At 53.8% G+C, this 14,421-nt stretch overlaps 5 protein-coding genes across 6 annotated transcripts; all 5 read left to right on the top strand.

The window, feature by feature from the left end:
• Positions 1-521: 521 nt before the first annotated feature.
• On the top strand, positions 522-1,235 carry ABB37_04716 (hypothetical protein; the record flags this gene model as incomplete). Its single annotated transcript, XM_015802495.1, has 1 exon — positions 522-1,235. Exon 1 carries the CDS (start codon positions 885-887, stop codon positions 1,233-1,235), a length of 351 nt encoding a protein of 116 aa, XP_015658939.1. The 5' UTR covers positions 522-884.
• Positions 1,236-1,886: 651 nt separating this feature from the next.
• ABB37_04715 (putative mitochondrial hypothetical protein) lies at positions 1,887-3,431 on the top strand (the record flags this gene model as incomplete). Its single annotated transcript, XM_015802494.1, has 1 exon — positions 1,887-3,431. Exon 1 carries the CDS (start codon positions 2,370-2,372, stop codon positions 3,429-3,431), a length of 1,062 nt encoding a protein of 353 aa, XP_015658938.1. The 5' UTR covers positions 1,887-2,369.
• Positions 3,432-4,896: 1,465 nt separating this feature from the next.
• Positions 4,897-7,675, top strand: ABB37_04714 (putative mitochondrial carnitine/choline acetyltransferase; the record flags this gene model as incomplete). The annotated part of the gene is made up of 1 exon (XM_015802493.1): positions 4,897-7,675. The coding sequence occupies exon 1, from the start codon at positions 5,804-5,806 to the stop codon at positions 7,673-7,675; it is 1,872 nt and encodes a 623-aa protein (XP_015658937.1). The 5' UTR covers positions 4,897-5,803.
• Positions 7,676-8,984: 1,309 nt separating this feature from the next.
• On the top strand, positions 8,985-10,765 carry ABB37_04713 (hypothetical protein; the record flags this gene model as incomplete). Of its 2 annotated transcripts, none has more annotated exons than XM_015802492.1 (1): positions 8,985-10,765. In XM_015802492.1, the coding sequence occupies exon 1, from the start codon at positions 9,404-9,406 to the stop codon at positions 10,763-10,765; it is 1,362 nt and encodes a 453-aa protein (XP_015658936.1). In that variant the 5' UTR covers positions 8,985-9,403. The 2 variants fall into 2 exon arrangements, with proteins under 2 accessions (XP_015658936.1, XP_015658935.1); XM_015802491.1 differs by having other exon boundaries at positions 9,026-10,765.
• A 621-nt stretch (positions 10,766-11,386) lies between these two features.
• ABB37_04712 (putative serine/threonine-protein kinase putativeprotein kinase) lies at positions 11,387-13,274 on the top strand (the record flags this gene model as incomplete). Its single annotated transcript, XM_015802490.1, has 1 exon — positions 11,387-13,274. The coding sequence occupies exon 1, from the start codon at positions 11,802-11,804 to the stop codon at positions 13,272-13,274; it is 1,473 nt and encodes a 490-aa protein (XP_015658934.1). The 5' UTR covers positions 11,387-11,801.
• Between the last annotated feature and the right edge of the window lie 1,147 nt (positions 13,275-14,421).

Genomic DNA, 14,421 nt, shown 5'->3' with positions numbered 1-14,421 from the left:
GTGTTGTACGTGTGTTTGTGTGTGCGTGACTGATTCCGTATATATACGATGCTGCGGCGGTGACCCCCCAAACGGGATGGCTTTACCAGACGAGCTCGTGGAAACGAAACTGACGAACTTAAAAAAGGATATTCAAAAGAAAGGAATGCCAAAAAAAGCATCGTTTTTTTTTGATTTCTCTGAGGAACAAAAACACGGATGGTTATGTGACCTCACGTTGCGGACCGTTCAGATGCTCCGCGAAGGTAATGAAGAAAGCCGCTTATTTTTTTTTTCCTAAACCAAAGTGGTCCTCGCCTGAAGCTTTTCCTCTCTGGTGTTTTTTTTTTTGTTGCTGTGGGTTTGCAGAGGATCACCATGTTTAGCGTTGCAGCTGGGGCGACGCCTGCGTGACTGTTCGCCTCACCGGTGAGCGAAGGATGTACTCTTTTTTCCTTTGCTGTTCTACCTCCCCCAACGCAACTGCACGATATGTATTCCTCTCTTTTTCTGTCTCCTCACTCTGCTTCATTCTGCTAAAAGCAAACCACATCCAATTCTCAAACAGCAACGGAGGTTAAAAAAGAAAAACGTCGACGTAGAAGTTAGCAGAAGAGAATCACAAAGCTTTAAAAAAGTTTTCACAAAAGACCCCTCACCGGACATATTATATATATACGTTTGCCTGTTTTGTTTGTCGTACGGCGCGTGTGTTCGTCTGACGTTTTGTTGCCTTTGTCTAGTGCGCGTGTCTTCTTTCCTCTCCTCTATCCGCGCTTTCAAGCAGGGCTATCGTCTTTGCTTTGCCACCCCCCCCCTCAACACTGTTTATTGTCCATCTACCCCCCTCGTTCTCTTTCCGCCTGCTCTCCTTCTTCAACCGCGGTATATATTGGCTGGAAACAATGGCTTCCGCGAACGCCAGCGAGATGCCTTCCGTGTTGCAGACGACGGACGCGCTGTTAGATATCCCGTCCACCGAGACGGTCTGGTCCGCCTGGTACAAGGAGTCGGAGGACACCTTCGCCGACTTCAAGAGCTTTGAGCCGGCACCGGCGGCGGGCGGTGCGGCGGGAGGTCTGTCGCGCGCCGGCTCTGTCCGCACGCTGTCGATGCGCCAGATCAGTGGGCAATTTGAGGAAGAGGTGGCGAAGTCGTGGGAGGAGGATTGGGAGGACGAGGATGTGGAGGACACGTTTGACCACATCATGGGCGAGATCTCGCAGCTGGCCGCGACGCAGGCGGCGACGCAGTAACGAGCAACAGCAAGAAACTGAAGCGCGAGGAAAGGAACGAAAGCACGGACGACTTCTCCAATCTGTCCTTTTCTCTTTTATTATCAGGAGGAGGGGTTTATTGCAAATGATCGCGTCGCGGTTGTTGCGCAGTCGATTCCTGCAACGAGTTGTGCCGGTGGCACTTCCTCTTTTCCTTCTCCCAAACCTCCGTGTTTTTGTTCAACCTGCTGTTTTTTGCAGAGAGGAGAGAATACATGTGGGTACTTATTGAAACCAATATATGTGTTAGAAAATAGGGGATCGAGTAGAGGCACGTCAGCTGTTCTGACAGGATGACAGCTTGCATAGCGTGAACCGGTCGCCCCCAAAGCGTGAAGGGTTTAGCGGCTCTTCGCTTCTTTCCTTTTCTTAAAAGGAAAGGCATGCGAGGCTGGAAAGAGTGTAGGAGCGGCTGATGAAGTTATTTCCTTAAGCGACCAACTCAATTCGCTGCTCAGCAGGGGGGCGTACAACGCACCCGTATGCAGCAGCTAACACGTGGAAACTCCCTCGCGCTCGTAGGTGAAGTACTCCCATGTATTTTTCTTCGTGCTCGTGGCTTCTACCGCATTTTTTCTCCCCTTTTCATGTCTTTCTCTACGCTCTTCTGCATGTTGAATTCCTTCACAAGTCCTTTTTTCATTTCTCATTTAGAAATACACAAACACATACATACACACACCCACACATCAGTAATTCATCAGTCGAGTCGCGAACAAACTGCTTCGCGAGTTTCTTCATTAGCTAGTACAGCTAAGGTGAGCCGTTATGGGCCGCGCTTCGTCGACTGTCTTCCGCTCTTCTGTCCAATCCCCTCTTTTTCCTCCCTTTGTTGTTTTTCTGTGTTTCTCTCGTCACATTTTTCGGCGGCTGCGTTGGGTCTTCTAAGGTTTATTTGTTGCTTTCCCCCTTTTGCGGAGAGCCGCGTCTGCGCTTTCAGCACGACACACACACAGTTTTCCAAACGCTGTTTTTGTTTTTGCTCTCTTCGTCGTGGGGGGGGGGGGGTATTTCATTTGACGGACACCCACTCCGCGTCTTTTCTTCTCTTCCTTTTTTTTTTCGTACTTTGCCCCGCTGCACCGAAATTGCGGTGTCGATTTATTTGTTAGGATGTTTCTTCGTAGTGTGTGGCGATTCTGTGCGAAGGGCGGCGTGGCTGCCGGCGGAGCAGCAGCGACAGCAGCCGGTGCGTCTTCTTCCACCGCAGCTGCGGAGGACAGCACCCGCGGCTCCGCCTCACCCGTCGCCGTGTCGGCCTCCACGTCGTGGATGGCGGCCGCTGCGTGGGCGAGCCTCGGCAACGAGTTCAAGGGCGTCGCCGAGGAGAAGTTCCTGAAGCTGGTTCCGGACCACTTTCTCACTCCGCGAGCCACGACGGACATCCAGCCTGTCGAGGCCCTGCTGTCGAAGTTGGTGGAGGAGAACGCGGAACGCTACAAAGGCATAGACGTGCGCGACCCGTCTTCGATGGCCGTCTACGAGGGTGAGCGTCCGCGTTGGATGACGATGGGCGGGCAGGTGCGCGCTGTGTCAGAGTTTATCTCCGGCCACCTGTGCCACCACATCTCCCTCCCCGAGTGGAAGGACTTGTTCGACTTGGAGTACGCGGAGATGGACCTGACGTATTGGCTATACGTACTCCACGTGCACCTGGTGAGCCGCCGGGCAACGAGCATCCCAATTGAGAAGTTCAACCGCCGTCGCGAGGTGCTGGAGGAGCTGCTGGTGACCATGTTTGATAGCTGGACCGCCACCTCGGAGGACATCATGGGCCGCCCGCCGCTGAACAAGATCAAGTACTACATTCGAGACATGTACTACGTGACGGCGGTGAACTTCGAGGAGGCGCTGCTGCACGACGGCCCCGGTGCGGATATGATGCTGATGGGCTTCCTCATGAAGTTTTGCCCCCTGCCGCGGCCGGAGGACGTTCCTGTGTACACGTACTACACGTTGGTGCACTACGTGCGCTTTCACACCGCCCTCTTCGACCGCATTCCAGATGAAGAGTTTGCGAAGGGCAACTTTAACTTCTTGAGTCCGACGGACCCGCTGATCTTTGACAAGTATAGCGATGTGGCGTACGATGAGGTCATCCGGGGCTGGACGGTGGAGGAGAGCGAGCGCGAAGAGGCCGACGCAACGCAAGACAAAGCAGCAGCGTCATCCTAAGTACGAGTGGTCACAGAAAAACTAAAAAGAAACAAACGATTGTTGTGGTGCGTGTCCACGCCCCCTTTTTTTTTAGGTTGAATTTGTTGCGGCTGTTTCCTCACATTTCTTTCTTTTTTTTTCTTTCCGTTGTTGATTTGCTTCTGAGTTGAGGCTGCACTCCGTGAAAACAAACTGAACGAACGAATTGTCGTCTGTCGATGATTTGCTCCTGTTTGTGAGTTTCGTTGCGAATGTGATGCGCTGCGTGCGCGGGTTTTTTTCTTATATTCTTGTGTGCTCCGTGCAGGTTGCGGAGAGAGCGGCGCGGTTGAGTTGCTACGGAAGCGCTTCTGGGTGTTTTGTGTTGGTGCGCGTGTGTCAGAAGTAGATGCGTGTATCGTGCGAAGCGAAAAAAACTCATATATTCATCTGTTGTTAATTATTACTATATGTTTTGTCGTGGGGTCACACGTACGTGTGTGTGTGTATGTGTGTGGGTTGGCGCATGTGTGCATCTGCGTGTATGGACTCGCGTTGCCTGGCCTGTTGGTCGCGTGATCGCATTGGGATTGGCCTGCTCCAGCGGTGATCGCCATCATTCCTACGTTTGCCATCATTTTTTCTTTTGTTTTGTTGTCTGTGTGCGTTTTTTTTTGTTCAGAAATTGCTCGCATGCAGTAGGAAGTATGGAGGTTTACGGTGAGGTAAACGGGGGAAGGGGGGAAGGAAAAGGTGGTTGTGGAAAGCACTGGCGGTCAGGCAACGCGGAGGAGGTGGTGTACAGAAACGGGCCTGCGCAGCGCTTTGTTGCTCCCTCAGTCACACACACATCCCAGTGCCCTTTTTTTTTTGCTGCCGCCTCTCTTCAGTCCGCACAGTTTTTTTTCTTTCTCATCTTGTTCTTATTGGCAGCTCGGGGCAAGCACACATGTTCTTCTTACAAACTTAAGCTATTACAATAAAAAAAGGGTGTCTGCATCACAATAGCAAAAATCTAAGTAGTTTCTTGTGGAGGAATGGGAGGGAAAAGCCTCCCCCCCTAAAAGACAAGAAATAGCAAGCAAGTCCTTCAGAGGACATTGTCTTTCGCACCGAGGCCACACTTGTCGGCACGCTACCATCCAGTTCCGCTCTTGGATGTGCTGTGAAGTTGGCTCATATGCACACACCCACACATACATACATACGCCCAATTTCATTGCGTGTTGCGTCGTGTTGTGGGAATAAAAAAGAGCTGCTCGTTTTTTTCTCCTTGAATAACGATCTCACGTGATGCGTGCTGCTCGCGACGTTGGGGAGCGTCGAGCTTCAAAGATTGTTGGAACTTAAACTGCCTTTCTTTCTCTTTTCAATTCGTTCACGGACACTTCTCCACCTCATCTTTCGTCGCTGCTCGTCTATCTTGTTTTCTCCCACTTAATTATCCGTTGTATGTGTGCTACACCATCACCACTACCCTGTTTGTTCTCCTCCACCTCTACCAGGAAAGGTTCGTGTTTATGCAAACTCGACCCTTTGACCGCTTTTCGGATACTAAGGTGTTTATTATTATTATTGTTTTGAATAATCTCCTCTCTGCTTTACTCGTCTCGATCTCGTCATCAGGGCGCGGATAGCTTCCATTGCTGTTTGTCCTTTATACGCATCAGTATTTTTTCTTTTCTTTGGTGTCTCCTGTTTCTTCTGTCCGTCTGTCCGTCTGTCCATCTTAGGCTGCCACGTGTTTTGCGTAGTTTATTACATATTTGGCTTGCACCTCGACAAGTTCTTGCTTTCGCTCTTTGTTTCCCTTGCCGCCCTCTTCCCCAGGCTTTCCGACCACTTCACCTCATCGTTGCTGTCTGTATTGCCCATACACACACACACCTACACCCATACACACACTAAAGGAGCAACGATTGCGGACGATACGGAAGAAAAGCAGTTCCATTAACAGACTCAAGAGTATTACGCACGTGCGTTCTTTGCCGCGGGTTATTTCGTCCGTTGTTCTGTCATCTATCGACTTCACCGGCACGTTGGCGCGTGCGACTTTATTGACACCGTCTCTTCTCTTCATTTCCCGTTCTCCAGACATAATTACTGTTATTGCTCTTATTCACATATCACATTCTCTGTCGTTTTTCTCTTCCACGTTTTTCACTCCTGCGGCTTTTTTTCTTCTTCTGCGAAGTTGTCTCGGTCTGGTTTGCCAATTGCTCCATATATATCCGTAGTTGTTCCTCTCCTGCAGACGCACAGTCAACCGTGGCTCTCCGTCGTTCCCAGCATCAGCGTTGTGTACCGCCGGTACCACGAATTCATCCCTCAGATTTAAAAAGAGAGCACAAAGAGCCTGGAAAAGGCAACGAAGAAGAAAGAATAACACCAATAACATTTAAACCACAGAAATGAGACGCATTGCCGCCTCGGAGCTGCAGAGCAACGTGCTCCAGCTTCCTCGCCTGCCGATCCCAGCGGTGACTTCTACCATGGACGGCTACCGCTGCTCCCTTAAGGCTCTCTGGTCGAACGAGGTCACCGCCGGGCACGTGGAAAAGCTGGATGCCTTCCTCACCTCATCAGCACCGGTGCTGCAGAAGTACTTAGTCGAAACGGACAAGGCTGCCGCCGAAGCCGGCACGGCCCCCTTTACCTACCTCGAGACGATGATGTCGCAGGCCGCCCTGAGTAGCCGCTACCCGCTGGAGGTGAACATGAACGCCGGCTTCGTATTGCAGGACAAGCTTCTTGGTGCCGACCAGACGCAGGCGGGCGTGGCCTCCGCCATGACACACGCGATTGCTAGCTGGATTCAGCAGGTGAGGACGCAGGGCTTACAGGTGGCCGACGACCCATCGAAGCAGTTCGACGTGTCGCCGCTGCTGACCGAGTTCGGCCGTAGCTTGATTCCGTCAAAGGAGACAGATGCAATCCACACGACGCCGCTGTCGAAGCTGCAACACATTATCGTGCTACACGATGGCCACCCTTACGTGGTGCGCGTCTTCGACGAGAACGGGCTCGTGGTGGACCGCCGACTGATCCAGAAGGCATTTGAGTTTATCCTGTCTATCACGCCCGACCAGGACAACCCGGCCCCCGTGGCGGTGCTGACGGCGGGCAGCCGCACCGTGTGGGGACAGGCCTATCAAGAGCTGATCAAAACCCCCGAGAACGCCGAGTCCCTGCACCTGTTCCATGAGAGCATTATCGTAGTCTGCCTGGACGGCTTGAAGTGGGGCAGCAATGAAAGCCTCGCTGAGTCATCCGCCCTGCACGGTGGCAAGGACGAGCTAGAGAACCGCTGGTTCGACAAGCACCAGATGATCGTCTCCGAGGATGGCCAGGTCGCTTTCAACTTCGAGACGACCGCCAGCGACCGCGTGCACTGGGCGAAGTGGATCGACGACGTGCTGAGCATCCTGAAGGAGCGCGGAGGTAGCGGGCTCTCCACGAACGGCGTCGACGGGGCGGAGATCAACGCCGTTGTCAAGCCGCTCAGCGTGACCTACGGAAAGTCCTTTGTCACGCACATCCGGGCCGCCCGCCAGGAGGCGCTGGCCATCGTGACGGACACGGAAGCGCACTCCATCCACATTCCCTACGGCAGGGCGCAGCTGTCCGCGCTGGCGGTGGAGCCGGACGCCTTTGTGCAGATGTGCCTGCAGCTAGCCATGCATCAACTGCGCGGCAAACTGTGCAGCACGACGGAGGTGTGCAGTACGGCCCGCTTTTTCCACGGCACGACCGAGCTGATGCACACGGCGACCGAGGAAATGCTCGAGCTGGCGACGACGCTGGCGCAGCATCAGCAGGACGCCGCGGCCGCTGCGGCGCTCGACGCGAACGGCAAGGAGACCCTCGCGAAGCTGATCCGTGCGACGAGCATCCGCCACGTGCGTCAGACAGCAGCGGCGAAGCGAGGCGAGGGCTTTGACCGGCACCTGACCGCGCTGCGGCACGTGGCTCAGATCAACGGCGACAAGGCCGCCCTCGCCTTCTTCGAGGATGACTTGTTTGCCAAGACGAACAACGCTGTCCTGGCGACGAGCGAGTTTAGCAAGCCGTGGCTGCGCTACTACACTTTTGGTCCCATCAACCACAACGGCTACGGACTGGGCTACGTGATAGACGACCAGGAAGTGCGTGTGTGCTTGTCTGCGTTTACGAACAGCCCGGCGACGAACGTATCAGATCTGAAGTCTGCTTTGGCGATTTCGTGCGACACCCTGTACCGGCTCCTCGGTGGCACGCCCCCCGCAGCGAAGCCGGCGGCGTAAGAGTGAGTTGACGTGAGCGAACGTGGATAGTTACAGATACCTCTCTTCTTTCTTTTCGTTTTTTAAATACATCGAGTCGCGTTGATGAAGATATGGAAGCGAGGGAGCACGCTTCCTTGCGTGTCTTGCTTGCGTTTGGTGCGTGTTTACCAGGCAACAGAGGGGGGAAGGGGGGGGGGGCAAAAGAAGAACGCGTTGATTATGGCGAAGTTTGTGATGTCGAACGTATAGAGTGATTCTTTTATTTCGTTCTTTATTACTATAATTGTCCTTTCTTTTTTTTCTTTTTCTTTTTTGTGTGAAGCGAGCGCACTTGCACGCGGGTGTGATGTGCTGCCGGTCCTGCGAGGCGAGAACATACGAAGGATCGTTGAAGGTGACGAGGTGGTTGTGGCTGCGTGGTCTCTCTCTCTCTCTCTGTGATTTTTTTTTCATTTTTCTGTGGTTGGCATCCAATGAAGGTTTGAGTTCCCTGCGTTTGCAGAACAGAGAGGGAGGGCGAAAGAACAACGACAGCGAAGGGTGAAAAACGAGGAAGAGGAAAAGTGACGGTCGCTGTGTGCAGGTCGTTACCGCGTCGTCGGAGACCCCTTAAAGAAAAGAGAAAAAAGAATTTCTCTTCAGCTGAGTCTTCGCCCTTGTTTTTTTTTTGTTTGATATTCGTCTTCTTATGCAACCCTTTTGAAGCGTGTTTGGTGGCGGCGCCCTTTTCGGTCTTTTCTTCTTTTGTCTTTCGTCCACGCTATTCATCATTGCTTTTTTTATGTTTTCTTCATGTTGGAAAAGAAATCAAATATTTATATTTATATATAAAACGGCAGCAACCACACCAGAGAAGAGAAGAAAGCGAACGGCAGAGAGGAGGAGGAGGGGGAGGAGGGACGTTCACGGGTGGAGCACACCCCACCCGTGCACTCCGGCGTTCGCCGAGCCTTACGGTAGAGGTCTCCTTTGTAAAAAAAGAAAAAGAGGTGGGCGGGAGGAGGGAAACACTCAAGTGGGACGCGCCTCTCTCGGCGATTCACTCCCTGCATCCTTCGCAGGCTGCACGGTGACTTGCTAACCACGAACTCCACCGCTGAGAAATAGCCGTAGGAGGCGCAGAGTACTCTTAAAGCGCAGTTTAGAGACACACCTTCCCCTCATGCGCAAAGTGTGATGAGGCGCGACTTGGCGTCTCCCACACACCATGCGATGCTGAGCAACCCTCTCCACCGTTTTTGTTTCCCCGCATCTTTTGAATCTATTCTTCCGCGTCGCTTCGTATAACCCCTCACACTTCTTTTTTCTTTTCTTTTCTCTCTTTGGAGGTGCAACTACTGTTGCGGCTTTTTGACGTGCTCCGGAACAGCTCGTGCGTCTGTGTGCGAGAGGCACCAAACTCAAGCGCGCGGATTATCCCTCCCCTTTTCATTTTTCGTCTTCTCGCTCCCACACACGCACGGCGGGCGCTACGCTGCAGTGGAGCAAACAGCAGGCAGCCATAATTACAGTTTTTATTATAATTTGACATTCCTTACTTCTTATTAGTTTTCTCTCCCCCTTTTTTGTCTTTGCGTCTCTTCCGTGTTCTCGTACGAACTTCCTACGAGCGGCATCAAACGAGGTCAGCTCCTCATTACAAGCACTCTTCCTCTCCCGAAACGGCCTGCACACACGACTCTTGCGAAGTACATTCATAAAAACCGCAACGCAAGGCTTTTTTTTTCATCCAAAAGCCGCTCAGGAATGGCGTCTTCGTCTTCATCTTCCGCCGCTGCGGTGGAGCAGCGCCTTCTCCACCGCCTTTCCACCGCAGCTGAGGAGGCAGTTCCGTATGAGCGCTTAAAGCGTGAGCTAAACCTCGGCGCGAATGGCGGGGAGGGTGTGATTCGACAGTTGGTGGAGCAGAATCGTTTGCGCCTGCGTCGCGGCGGCGGCGGCGACAGCCAGATCTACGTCTCAATTGTGAACAACATCAACGGGTCGCTGTCGCTCGTGATGGATGCGGTACGGGCGAGCGGGGAGAGCGGTATCGATCAGACCCAGTTGCAGAACAAAGTGCGGATGCCCAAGACGGAGCTCGGCAAGGCCCTCGCTGCACTCGCGGCGAAAGGCCTCATTAAGGAGCACCGCTCCTTCACGAATCGCGCCAAGCGCATCTACACTCTCTTCCACGTTGACCCCTCCGCCCACGTGACGGGCGGGACGATGTACTGCGGCGAGAATTTGGACACCGCCTTTGTGGACGAGTGGCGGCGGGAGCTGACGCGGTTTATCTCGACGCGGCGGATGGTGGGCTTCGATCAGATAAAGCGCCACGTTGAGGCGGTGCAGAGCGCCAGTAGCGGCGGCTCCGCCAGCACCTCCGCACAGGTAGGAGGAGGTGGAGGGGGTGGCGGCAGCGGCGGCACGTCGCCCATGACCCCCCTCGTGGTCACGATGATCGACTCCGCCTACACTCGACCTGTCGCCGCCCCGATCCATCCTTCGGCGGGTGCTGCGGGCGGTGTCGGGCATCCGAACTCAACGAGCGATGTGTCGGGGGTCGCCAACGCGGCCTTTGCCTCAAAGCAGCTCTCCGAGATCGACCTGCGCACCCTCGTCCAGACGCTGGTGCTGGATGGTGTGCTGGAGCTGCGGGTGCCGGACTCACAGGAGGAGGTCAGTGCTCCGCAGTACCAAATTGCGTGTGGCCAGGGCGTGATGCGCCACTTTACGGTGCAAGCGCGGCGACGACAGCAGCAGCAGCAGCAGCAGCAGCGTGGAGCCTCCGGCGTGGACGGCAGCCCACCAAGGCAGCGTCTCCGCCGTGACAGCTGCGAGGCGGCCGCGGGGGCCGCCGGTACTTCTTCGTCTTGTGCAAATCTTTTACTGGATATTGAAAGCGACAGCGTTGTCAGCACGATGGACGCGCTTCGGCAGACGAGTCTGTGGGAGCCGGCGCCGGTCTCGCAGCCGTCCGCGCAGGAGGCGGTGGACGGGTGGTCGTACATGCCGGCGCTGGGGTTTCCGTGCTTGGGTTGTCCGCAGCTGGAGCGCTGCTCCGTGTCGGGGTACGGTGTGGTGAACCCGAAGAGCTGCGCGTATTTGAAGGAGTGGCTGAGTTAATGCGATGGTGAGGCGGGTGTGCTGTGGATGGTATTGATCAACCGAACTGTATAACACACACAAACACACGGAGACTCATTATTAGGGTGATGAGGTGGGGAAGAGAGGGAGGAAGAGCAGGGGTTGGTGGGTTTCGTTGTTTAAGTCTCGACGAATGTACCTCCCCCTCCCTATATACGCGCAAAACACACCTGCGCAGTTCCTTTGGCAATGAAAGTGCCTAACAGGCCAAAATACCTCCCTTACGATAATCTTTTTTATTTTAGGAAGAGGGTAGGGATACAGTAAAAGGACAGGGCATCCTTGGGACGGTGAACGACATTATGCCGGAAGGACAGCCCTTTTAAAAATATTGGCGTGTGATCAGCTGCCCCACAGCTTTCGCTTACTGGAATGCGTTCTCGAGCAACGACAGAGAGCGAAAACGGTGCGACAGGGCAAGGGGAGTTACGCTGATTTGTTTAACAGACATGCACAGGCACAAGAGCAGCCGTTGACATCAGCAGGCGGGTACCTCGTTTGCTTTCTTGATGGTCAACGACGTATTTCCGTTCTTCTTTCTCCGTCGGGTTTTCTTTTTCTTTTCTTTTTGCATTGTTAACGACCCTTTCATCCAACCAAGTCCACTCCTCATCTTTCCGCCAGGTGAGGTTGAATGCGCCGCGTTTCCAAGCGCGCTGTTTTCTTCTCCCTGCCATTTCGTACGCTACGCTTCTCAGTTGCACACGCGCACGAGTACATTGGCAGAACCACACTATTTTCCCCGTCATTTCGGCTGTTCTTTTTTCGATTTTCAATGTTACGCGTTCTCAGAGACGATCTTCTCTTCCTGTGACTTGTGAAATTCACGATGCTGGGCAGCCGCAGAAGATGCGGTGCACCGCTCACACCCCCCTCCGACGCCGCGCCGACGAGGGAGACTCGCACGCTGCGTGTTTCGTCGCCTCCGTCTTACAACGCGGTCCAGGCTGTTGTGTTATCGGCACCATCCACGTCCGCCGCAGCCGTTGATTACCCGCACACCAGCACGGGACCCATGCTACGGCTACGGGCGGATAACAACGAGATCATCTCCTACACAGCACCCATCAAAACAAGATCTGGCAAGTCCAATGAAGAACGCCTTTGCGGCGAGTCGATGCACGTGCCGGATGCGAAGCGAGCACGCTTTGAGGAAAGCTGCACCGACACAGAATCACCGAATACGCAGAGAAGCCTGCCCGCCTTGGCAACGTCGGCGGCCTCATCACTGCCTTTCCTCCCCATTCATCATAATACGAAAACGGTGGGCACCATCAATCGACAGTTGACAGCTTTACGCCCCAACGCTGAAGCATCTCCAACAGATATATCGCACCGCGACGGAGGGGGTGTCTCTTCGCTGAGCAGCTCGACCGATCGCCCCTCTTCGCCCACGTCAGCCCTTCTCGCCGCGACGTCCACCAACATGCGAGAGAACACCGTCCCGCCACCATCACCGTCGTCCCCGCGTCCGCGCATCCGACAACATGAACTGCACGCCGCAGACTTCCAGCATGAAGAGGTGCTCGGCGAGGGCAGCTACTCCCTCGTCTCTCTCGCCACGCACCGCGCGTCGGGGCTACTGTTTGCGTTGAAGGAGATCGATCGAGCACGGCTGCGGTGCTTGCAGCTCGAGCCACAGCTGCGGTGGGAGATAAACCTGCAGCGCACCCTGCGCCACCCCAACATTGTGCGTCTCTACAGCTACTTTATTACCTCGTCGTGCATCATTCTTGTGCTGGAATACTGCCGTGGAGGGACGCTGCTGCATCGGGTAAAGACGGCGCCGCTCGGTCGCCTGGCGGAGAGGCAGGCGTCTCGCTACACCCGACACGTGGCGAAGGCGCTGGCGCACCTGCACGCTCTTGGAGTGGCCCATCGTGATTTAAAGTTAGAGAACGTCTTAGTTGATGAGGACGGAATAGCGAAGCTGGCGGACTTCGGCTGGTCCAGACCGGTGGGTTCTTCCGTTGTACATCAGGGCAGCGCAGGCGTAACCGAGGAGCTGTACAGTGCGGAGAGGGACGAGGCGAAGCAACAGACTACGGATGAAAGGCAAGCCGCCCAACGTGGCATCTCGGGGGTACAGCAGAGCGGAGATGCGAATACGCGAGAGGATGGCGAGGTGGAGGGGCGGCGCACCGTGTGCGGCACACTGGATTACCTCTCTCCTGAAATGGTTTCCGGCCAGACGCACTCCTACAAAACAGATGTGTGGTCCCTCGGTGTGATGCTGGCGGAGATGCTGACCGGAGTTCCTCCGTTCTACAAGGATTCGACACAGCAGACGTTGCGTGCGATTCGGTGCGAGTCGCCAAACTTGTGTGGCGCGTCGCCTTCGCGCGATAGGAACGATCAACTGGTGCTGTCAGCTGGTGCGCTGTCGTTGATTGAGGCAATGCTGCAGAAAGATCCGGCGAGGCGGCCGACGATGCGCGAGGTTCTGGCGCACCCGTGGCTGCAGAAAACGATGTGGTCGGCACGTTGAGGACGTCACCCGCACTTTTCGCTTATCTTCGCTTTTTTTTTGTAGAAGACATTTTAGGGGATGTTATGTGTCGCCGCGTCAAAGTGGTTTGCTTTCTTTGTTTCATTTACATGCGTATAGAGTCGTCTTCTTGTCTTTTTTTTTCTGAGCAGGTGGAAGAATTTGAAAAGCGAGAGAGCACTTCAGTCTCGATCTGCTATTATTCTTTCCTCTCTTTTTTTCACCGGTTTCTGCTACTCGTTCGTTAGATTGAGATAAATATAAAAGAACCACAGCAGATGAAGTCGTCGACTTCTCTCTTTTTCCGTCCAGCGAGGACCACCGTCCACGCAAGGGTTGCCTTCATCGAAAAAGGATTAAAAAAAAAGAAATGAGACCGCTCGCTGATGTGCGAAGGGCGCTTGCCCGTTCAGGCGCACAACAGCGGTGTACGCGACATGCACACGAGTTGAGGGGACATAGACACCTCTCGCGCAATGATCATTCTTTTATTATTATTTTAAAGCTTTTCTCGTTGTTCCTGTTGGTTACTTCTATCGTTCTCTTTCTCACTCCTTTTCTCCCCCTCACTCGTCCATTATTTCCTCTGCTGTTCAACCGGCGTCGCGAAACGCACATCGTCGCTGTTTGTTGATTTCGTCTGCGAAACGTAGATTGAACAATTTAACTCACCTGATTGTTTACTCGCCATTGCTCTGCAAATAAGTCATCATTTACACCACTATTCATACCTTTCTCTTTCTCTTTGTCTTTTTTTTCTTTAAACAGTCACTTTTTTTTTCCCACTATAATACACGAGCCTTCACATTGTGGGCTCCTATATTTTTCCATTTTCAGCTCGACACACACACCCCCAAAAAACCCTCTCTCTTGTCTCTCTACCACGTCTTGCTTCCATTTACCTTTATTGTTATTACTGTTGAGGCGTGTCGGCGTTTTTGCCGGTCTCCATCGTCGACTTCGGACCTTCATTCCTCTCCTTCGTTTTCTTTCCTTTTTTTTCCTCTTTATATATCTAAAGAAAACGCGAACGAAGCGATTCCGGTCTTCCTCCTCCCGCTCATTGTTGATCTGCGCTGCATTGTGCGTTCTTGCTGTGTGTACGCGTGCGTGTGCGTGTGTGTGTGTGGCTGTGCACGCGTCTTGA

Source organism: Leptomonas pyrrhocoris (genome assembly GCF_001293395.1).
Source record: "Leptomonas pyrrhocoris isolate H10 chromosome Unknown, whole genome shotgun sequence".
Lineage (NCBI taxonomy): Eukaryota > Euglenozoa > Kinetoplastea > Trypanosomatida > Trypanosomatidae > Leptomonas > Leptomonas pyrrhocoris.
Note: the sequence above shows the minus strand (reverse complement) of the source record. Positions and strands in the feature narration are given on the sequence as shown.